Below are 9,341 nucleotides of genomic sequence, written 5' to 3'. Positions count from 1 at the left end.
ACTGGATTCTGTGTTTACTGGACTACAATTGGAAAATTCAGAAAGGGAAGGAAACTGACTACATCTTCTGCACTTAGGCCCAGGCTAATTAGCTCATGTATGACTTGTGTGTAACATATGTGTGCTGTGAGCTGATTCGTGGTTGGTTATTTTTTTATTTATTTTTTATTTTGAAGTGCAACACCATTTAATAAAGAAGAATTGGCTGCTATTTTAAAATTTGGTGCTGAAGAGCTTTTTAAGGAACCCGAAGGAGAAGAAGAAGAACCACAGGTACTAAAATCTTGTTTGTAATTTTGAAAACCAGTATTTTAATTGGTTTTGCTAAACAAGGATTCGAAAATAATTAGAAGTATAATTAAATCCATTAAAAAAATGCTTTTTTTTTAAAAATTTTTTTTTAATTTTAAGGAAATGGATATCGATGAAATCTTGAAAAGAGCAGAAACTCGAGAAAATGAAGGAGGGCCACTAACTGTAGGAGACGAATTATTATCTCAATTCAAGGTATGTTGTATTTCGTTAATTCAAATGTATTTTTATTCTTTAATGTAGTGGATATCATGCTGCTTAACCCCTTAATGACCGGACCATTTTTCAATTTTCTTACCCTTAATGACAATGGCTATTTTTACATTTCTGCAGTGTTTGTGTTTAGCTGTAATTTCCCTCTTACTCATTTACTGTACCCACACATATTATATACCGTTTTTCTCGCCAAATAAATGGACTTTCTAAGGATACCATTATTTTCATCATATCTTATAATTTCCTATAAAAAAAATATAAAATATGAGGAAAAAATTGAAAAAAACACACTTTTTCTAACTTTGACCCCCAAAATCTGTTACACATCTACAATCACCAAAAAACACCTATGCTAAATAGTTTCTAAATTTTGTCCTGAGTTTAGAAATACCCAATGTTTACATGTTCTTTACTTTTTTTGCAAGTTATAGGGCCATAAATACAAGTAGCACTTTGCTATTTCCAAACAACTTTTTTTCAAAATTAGCGCTAGTTACATTGGAACCCTGATATCTGTCAGGAATACCTGAATATCCCTTGACATGTATATATTTTTTTTTAGAAGACAACCCAAAGTATTGATCTAGGCCCATTTTGGTATATTTCATGCCACCATTTCACCGCCAAATGTCATCAAATAAAAAAAAAAGTTCACTTTTTCACAAATTTTGTCACAAACTTTAGGTTTCCCACTGAAATTATTTACAAACAGCTTCTGCAATTAAGGCACAAATGGTTGTAAATGCTTCTTTGGGATCCCCTTTGTTCAGAAATAGCAGACTTATATGGCTTTGGGGTTGCTTTTTGGTAAGTAGAAGGCCGCTAAATGCTGCTGCGCACCACACGTAAATTATGCCCAGCAGTTAAGGGGTTAAATTAGGTAGCTTGTAGGGAGCTTGCAGGGTTAATTTTAGCTTTAGGGTAGAGATCAGCCTCCCACCTGACACATCCCACCCCCTGATCCCTCCCAAAGAGTTCTCTTCCCTCCCCCACCCCACAATTGTCCCCGCCATCTTAAGTACTGGCAGAAAGTCTGCCAGTACTAAATAAAAGGAGTTTTTCTTTTTTTTAATACAAAAAAATAAAATGTTTTAGCTGTGATGGACTCCTGCCTTAGCCCCAACCTCCATGATCCCCCCCCCCCCAGCTCTCTAACCCTCTCCCCTACCTAATTGCCGCCATCTTGGGTACTGGCAGCTGTCTGCCAGTACCCAATTTGCCCCCCAAAAAAGTGGTTTTTTTATTATTTTTTATTTCCATTTTAATTTTTTCTGTAGTGTAGCAGCCCCCCACAATACCCCAACCCCCTCCCCCTCCCAGATCCTCATATATTTATTATTATATTATTACTTTCCCCCCCCCTCTTCCCACTCATTGGTGTCAGTGTGGGTAGGTAATCGCGCGCATGCGCGCGCACGCGCATGCGCGCACCCGCACGCTCCCGGCACCCGGCGTGCACATTGCACTAACAGGAGCCGGATGCCGGGTAGCGATGGGCCGCCCACCCGCCTCCCTGTTGCGCTCCCACCCACCAACGAACCGGCCGCATCGCTACCGGTGCAGAGAGGGCCACAGAGTGGCTCTCTCTGCATCGGATGTTTCTAAAGGGTATTGCAGGATGCCTCAATATCGAGGCATCACTGCAATACCCTGAGAGCTGCTGGAAGCGATTGCGATCGCTTCCAGCACTCTCTTAGACAAGTGACGTACCAGGTACGTCCATTGCCACTAACTGCAAGTTTTTGCAGGACGTACCTGGTACGTCACTTGTCATTAAGGGGTTAAACATACATAAGACCTAAATATAAAGAAAAAGATGGGTTGAGTTAAATACAGTGCATTATAGTAAATCTATTTGTTTTAAAGTTAAATATGGTTTCTTCAACCAATTTATACTTGAGTAGCTTTATCTGGGTTAATAACATTTCAAAAGTGGCTTTCCTGTTCCTTTTTTGTAGGGAAACCATACAATATTTAAGAGCCACTGCAAGGCAAAGTTCACTCAAAGTTGGGCCTCTGCTTTTCTGTGTAAATCAAAGGGACGTAAAACCCAAAATCTTTCTTTAATGAATTAGAAAGAACCTACAATTTTTTATTTTATTTTTAATTCTGTTAAAAAAAAAAAAAAAAAAGATACCAAGAAACTGAAGCAAATTTTAGAAGGAGCAGCAATGCACTACTGGAGCTAGCTTAACACAGTTGAGCCAATGGAAAGAGGCATATATTTGCAGCCACCAATTGGAAGCTAGCTCCCAGTAGTTCATTTTCTGTTCTTAAGCCTACTTAGGTTTTCTTTTCAACAAGATACCAAGACAACAAAGCAAATTGTATAATAGAAGTAAATAGGAAAAATGATAATGCTATCTGAATTATAAGTTTAATTTTGACTTTACTGTCCCTTTAAAAGCCACTACATCCATTTTGTGTATACTTACGTGTTGTTAAAATAGTTCTACAAATCATGTTTCTTTTGTAATGGAAATCTTGGCCATAAATGCACTTTAGGAGATTTAAAAAAAACTCTTCCACATGCTGCCATTCAGCTTGTGTTTTGAGTGCATTGCTGTGATTTACTTATACTTGTTCCTAATTGCAAGCATTCAATCATTACTTTTAATTGTAATTTATGTAAAAGAGCAATTTGAGCAAAAGTATGTAGAAACCTAGTAAAATATAAAACAGTCTGCTTTTATAGTGAAATAAGTCTTTTATTAAAGCAGATAAATTAAATCCATTAAAAAAAAACTAAATGTTCTAAAAAGGACAGTAAACATCTTGAAATTTTTAAATAAAATGTGTTAGTTTTGCATAATGAAATTACTTGAAATTTAGTAATTTCTAGTTCTCAGAACATGAAAAGCACCCTGCTGACTTCTCAAGGCTAACCCTACTACAAATATTTGGCTTTAACTTGTAACCTCTGTAAAACAGGGTACTTGTACTAACTTAATCATTGTGTTTAACTTTGTTGTCTGCAGATTGGCTTCTCCAAATAAGGCAAATGGTGGATGGAGTTTGGCTATTTAAATATAACTGCAGTGAAAAGGATGGGGTTTTTTTTTAAAAAAAAATTTGGGCTGATATGTTCTATTGCAACAAAACAGAATTGTCTTGTAATTTACAAGGTGTTTGTTAGATATGTGCATTTGTTTCTTTTGTTAGGATCCAAATGTGGAAGAATGTGGCTGTTCGGCTCTTTTCGGAGCCAGATTTATTTATTTTTGAATGATCACAACGCAAAGATCTGGATTTGCACAGATCTTTCACAAGAATAAATTTGGCTTCGAAAATTGCCGAGCAGCTTTGAGCCTACTAACTCGCAAGGGATCCAAAGGCACATGTCTAGTGTTAACTCCCATGGGGATAGGTCATAATTGAAATGTGTATGAATTTTATTTCAGTATTAAATAGAAGCATCTGGGGCAACATATTTCCTTTTATCAAGAATTTTTGTTTTGCTGATAAAGTTATTACTCCATAAAAAAGAATTTCAAGAGCAAATTAAGAAATGGTTCATGATCCATTACTCCTGGGAATTTATTCTTCCCAAACCCCAATAACGCTATAAAATCCATCCCACCTCACAGGTACCCGTGTCTTTACTTTGCCTCCGCTGGAGGTGGTCAAAGAATGAAGTACATTTGATTCTTTAGAGCAGTGCTTTCCAAACTGTGTGTCGTGACACGTGATTGATACCTAGTAGGTCACAGATCATCTTATCCTATTGGCGCAGCTCAGTGGGAACTGAAACTATTGCCAGTGGCGGAACATTGGCTCCTGACTGCCTGTGGAGTCTCCTTAATCGGCTCGTGACTGCACGTGTGGTCAGTGAGTAGGATAGCAGTGTTTTTGCAGCTCGGGTAGTAGCCAGTTAGACTCGCAGAGCTCTGAGGGCAGCAGCTTAAATGAGAGAAATCTCAATGTATCCCTCCTGGTAAAATATTTTATAAATAAAAAAACGCTGAGCAGAAGTCAGTGTTTTTTTTGCAGCTAGCTCCCAGTAGTGCATTGCTGCGCCTGCTCTTGATAGATGGATAGGAAGTGGAAGCTTAAAATGCTTGATGATAAAATGCGAGTGTCTTTAGCTAATATTCAGAAACTGTGTTCATTCCATCAACCTCATACATCCCAATAAAATAGTAAGTAGCTATTGGTGTTATTAATTTTTATTTTTTTTAAATCTTGCACATACATACATACTGTTACTTGTAAATACATTTTGTTATTATATAATTTATGTATGTGTCCGTATCTCTGAAAACAAGTTAGTTTAACCTCCTTTTTGCTAGTACGCAAAATGATGTAGATTTAAAAAGTGTCGCCAACATGAAAAGTTTGGAAAGCTCTGCTTTAGAGAGAGGGATTATCAGTTTATATTGAGGCCCAATTTCCCCTGCAGTGTTTGTCAGAGGAATGTATATGGGGTATGGTTTGTGGCATCTTTTTCACCTCATGGGAAATCTGTTACAGATCCTCCATAATTGGTCGCATTGAATTCTCTTTTGCCACCTTCTATGGATCTATAGTATGCTCCTTTTACATAACCTCTGCTGATATGTTTCAGTACTGGTTTGACTGTTACCACCTTCTCAATTATCTAATAGTATTGTGTTTAGTATCTGTTTTACAGATTCATTTTCACACACCCTGCACATAACCTGCGGTAGTTCCGCAACTCTGTATCACAGTTTGCTCCAAGTTTTAAGAATCAATCTGCAGTATCAGAGGCAGTGCTAACATCGCCAAGCAAACGTAAATCTAAGCACTTAGAAGACGCTTCAGTATTTTGGACTTTAAATTACTCATAGAAAGTAAAATTTGAACTCTTTAAAGAAGAAATCATCTCTAATGATGAGGATTACTTTAATAGTGAGGTTCCATCATCTGACATAAGAACCTGATAATTCCTCCTTTCTTTTACAAGATATGACGAGTCCACGGATTTCATCCTTACTGGTCAGCAGGAGGAGACAAAGAGCTCCACAGCAGAGCTGCATAAATAGCTCCTCCCTCCCCCCCCCCCCAACCTAGTCATTCTCTTTGCCGGTGTTAGTGATAGGAAGAGGTAAAGTGAGGTGCTAGTTTAGAATTCTTCAATCAAGAGTTTTTTATTTTAAATGGTGCCAGTGTGTACTATTTTTTCTATAGAGCAGCATCTGGAGTGATAGCCTTTTAGGCTGTGGGAACTGGTGGAGTTTTTAATTTCACTGCGCCTCCCTTGCTTGTGCTGTTTTCTATGTATGGTCTTAGAGAATATTAACTAAGACTTTGCTATCCTCACAGGACCTCAGGAGGAAGAGTGGACCTCTTGACACTCTTGGGATCATCATGCTGTTCCTCAGCATGGAGGTAAGTGCAGTCTTTTCTCTCTGGGGCTTTACAGCTTATCTCAGACTTGACTGTGCTATTCCTCTGTTTGTAAAGGGTTTTTGGGCTCGGGTAAAGGTCTTTCCCTTCTTGCAGGTGTGGGTTTCATTTGTAGGAAAATGGGACACCGACACATTTAATATTCCCAACTCCCTCTGACATACATAAAGTACTACGCTAGAAGCGCCGGGAACTGTTTGCAATTCATAACGACATGGGCGATTCGTTTATTATGTTACGGCTTGATATAAAAGGAGTTAACATGTAAAACGGGCTGACTGGGAAATAATCCCCGGAGTCGGAGGAATATTTACAACATTCTCTTGTCGTACTCCGGTGTATGGCGGTACTTTGTTTTTTTGATGGTTTCCCGGGGTTTGATTAGTACGCCCACGAAGGGCGGAGCCTAGTCTTCGCGCTTCAGCCCTGCGGTTTATCTACTGGAGTCAGCGGTATTTCATTATGGCTCCTAAGTCCGCTTGTGCCTGTATATACAAGCGTTCTTAGTCTTGCCATTGTCGCTGGCAGCTGGTCCGTGGAGGTCAGGTAGGAGCCGCAGCAGAGCTGCGGCGAGGTGTCTGTTGTTCTAGGGGGCAAATGAACATTCTTTTATCGGGTTACGTAGTAAGAGGGATAAAAGACTTGTTACGCATCTGTTTTATTGATCATTGAGTATCATTCTGTGAAACCCTGAGATAGTAATTGCTCCTCCTTGGAGTTTGAATTTAGTTCTTAAAGGATTACTTTCTGTTATAATTTTTAAGCTAAACAACTAACATATTAAAGTTAATAAACATTAATTAAAACCTACTGACCTATATTTTCTCCAAAACAAAGTTTCATAACGTTCTAAAAGTTATATCTTTTATTCGCCTATGATGTCACGTTATCCTGCCCACTATTTTCAGCACTGAGTGTTCAAAATACTTAAACCAATAACTTTGTGTTTAAAGCACCATTTTGAAACCTAGGTATTGTAAACGGATTGGTACAGAGCAAAGGATACCCACGGAGTGGGTTTGGAAAACAATTAAATTTGCAGACAAGATTTCTTATATACGGTAGAGATATGTTAATGAAATGCTATTGATAAAAAGCGTATTTGGGGTAGTTAGTTAGTAACAGGCATAGAAAATATTTAATTACAGTGGCCCTTTAATGTTCTTCAAGGGGTTCCGTTTGAATCCATGCATTCCATAGATATTAAGTTATTATCTTGAAAAGTTTTATTTTTGGTTGCGATTTCTTCTGCTCACAGAGTTTCTGAGCTTTCGGCATTACAATGTGATTCTCCTTATCTTATTTTCCATTCTGATAAGGTGGTGTTACATACTAAACCTGGTGTGTCCGGTCCACGGCGTCATCCTTACTTGTGGGACATTCTCCTCCCCAACAGGAAATGGAAAAGAGTCCCAGCAAAGCTGGCCACACAGTCCCTCCTAGGCTCCGCCCACCCCAGTCATTCTCTTTGCCGTTGCACAGGCAACATCTCCACGGAGATGGTTAAGAGTTTTTTGGTGTTTAAATGTAGTTTTTATTCTTCTATCAAGTGTTTGTTATTTTAAAATAGTGCTGGTATGTACTATTTACTCTGAAACAGAAAAGGATGAAGATTTCTGTTTGTGAGAGGAAGATGATTTTAGCAGACAGTAACTAAAATCGATTGCTGTTTCCACATAGGACTGTTGAGATGAAGTAACTTCAGTTGGGGGAAACAGTTAGCAGACTTTTCTGCTTAAGGTATGACTAGCCATATTTCTAACAAGACCATGTAATGCTGGAAGGCTGTCATTTCCCCTCATGGGGACCGGTAAGCCATTTTCTTAGTCAAACAAACAGAATAAAGGGCTTATTATGGGCTAAAAAACTGGTAGACATTCTTATGGGCTAAATCGATTGCTTTATTTGGGCATTTTATTCATATTTATGCTGACAATTTGCATTTATAAACTTTGGGAATGTTTATTAAACGGCAGGCACTGTGTTAGACACCTTTTCCAGTCAGGGGGCCTTCCTAGTTATAGACTGAGCCTCATTTTCGCGCCATTACTGCGCAGTTGTTTTTTGAGAGCAGGGCATGCAGATGCATGTGTGAGGATCTAAAAATTGCTGGAAAAGCTTCTAGAAGGCGTCAATTGGTATCGTATTCCCCTCTGGACTTGGTTGGGTCTCAGCAAAGACTATAGCTGGGACTGTATAGGGGTTAAATTTATAAACGGCTCCGGTTCCGTTATTTTAAGGGTTAAAGCTCTGAAATTTGGTGTTCAATACTATTAATGCTTTAAGACACTGGTGAAATTTTGGTAATTTTTGAACAATTCCTTCATACTTTTTCACATATTCAGTAATAAAGTGTTTTCTGTTTAAAATTTAAAGAGACAGTAACGGTTTTGTTTTAAAACGTTTTTTGTGCTTTGTTAAGTTTAAGCCTGTTTAACATGTCTGTACCTTCAGATAAGCTATGTTCTATATGTATGAAAGCCAATGTGTCTCCCCATTTAAATTTATGTGATAATTGTGCCATAGCGTCCAAACAAAGTAAGGACAGTACTGCCACAGATAATGAAATTGCCCAAGATGATTCCTCAGATGAGGGGAGTAAACATGATACTACATCATCTCCTACTGTGTCTACACCAGTTTTGCCCATGCAGGAGGCCCCTAGTACATCTAGTGCGCCAATGCTTATTACCATGCAACAATTAACGGCTGTAATGGATAACTCCATAGCAAATATTTTATCCAAAATGCCTACTTATCAGAGAAAGCGTGATTGCTCTGTTTTAAACACTGAAGAGCAGGAGGGCGCTGATGATAATTGTTCTGTCATACCCTCACACCAATCTGAAGGGGCCATGAGGGAGGTTTTGTCAGATGGAGAAATCTCAGATTCAGGAAAGATTTCTCAACAAGCTGAACCTGATGTTGTGACATTTAAATTTAAATTAGAACATCTCCGCGCACTGCTTAAGGAGGTGTTATCTACTCTGGATGATTGTGACAACTTGGTCATTCCAGAGAAATTATGCAAGATGGACAAATTCCTAGAGGTTCCGGTGCACCCCGACGCTTTTCCTATACCCAAGCGGGTGGCGGACATAGTAAATAAGGAGTGGGAAAAGCCCGGCATACCTTTTTGTCCCCCCCCCCCCTATATTTAAGAAATTATTTCCTATGGTCGACCACAGAAAGGACTTATGGCAGACAGTCCCTAAGGTCGAGGGGGCAGTTTCTACTCTAAACAAACGCACTACTATTCCTATCGAAGATAGTTGTGCTTTCAAAGATCCTATGGATAAAAAATTGGAAGGTTTGCTTAAAATGATTTTTGTACAGCAAGGTTACCTTCTACAACCAATTTCGTGCATTGTTCCTGTCACTACAGCAGCGTGGTTCTGGTTCGAGGAACTAGAAAAGTCGCTCAGTAGAGAGACTCCATATGAGGA

General features: G+C 38.7%; 1 protein-coding gene across 1 annotated transcript in view; it reads left to right on the top strand.

Annotated features, from left to right (window-relative positions):
• The window catches only part of CHD1 (chromodomain helicase DNA binding protein 1), a gene marked incomplete in the record, with an annotated part of 628,386 nt that overhangs the window by 449,591 nt on the left and 169,454 nt on the right, over positions 1–9,341 (top strand). The window contains 2 exon segments of the mRNA XM_053701514.1: positions 177–273; positions 412–507. Coding sequence (XP_053557489.1) covers positions 177–273; positions 412–507 — 193 coding nt within the window.

The sequence above is a fragment of the Bombina bombina genome, chromosome 2 (genome assembly GCF_027579735.1).
Source record: "Bombina bombina isolate aBomBom1 chromosome 2, aBomBom1.pri, whole genome shotgun sequence".
Classification (NCBI taxonomy): Eukaryota; Metazoa; Chordata; class Amphibia; order Anura; family Bombinatoridae; genus Bombina; species Bombina bombina.
This window is presented reverse-complemented; position numbering and strand designations above follow the sequence as displayed.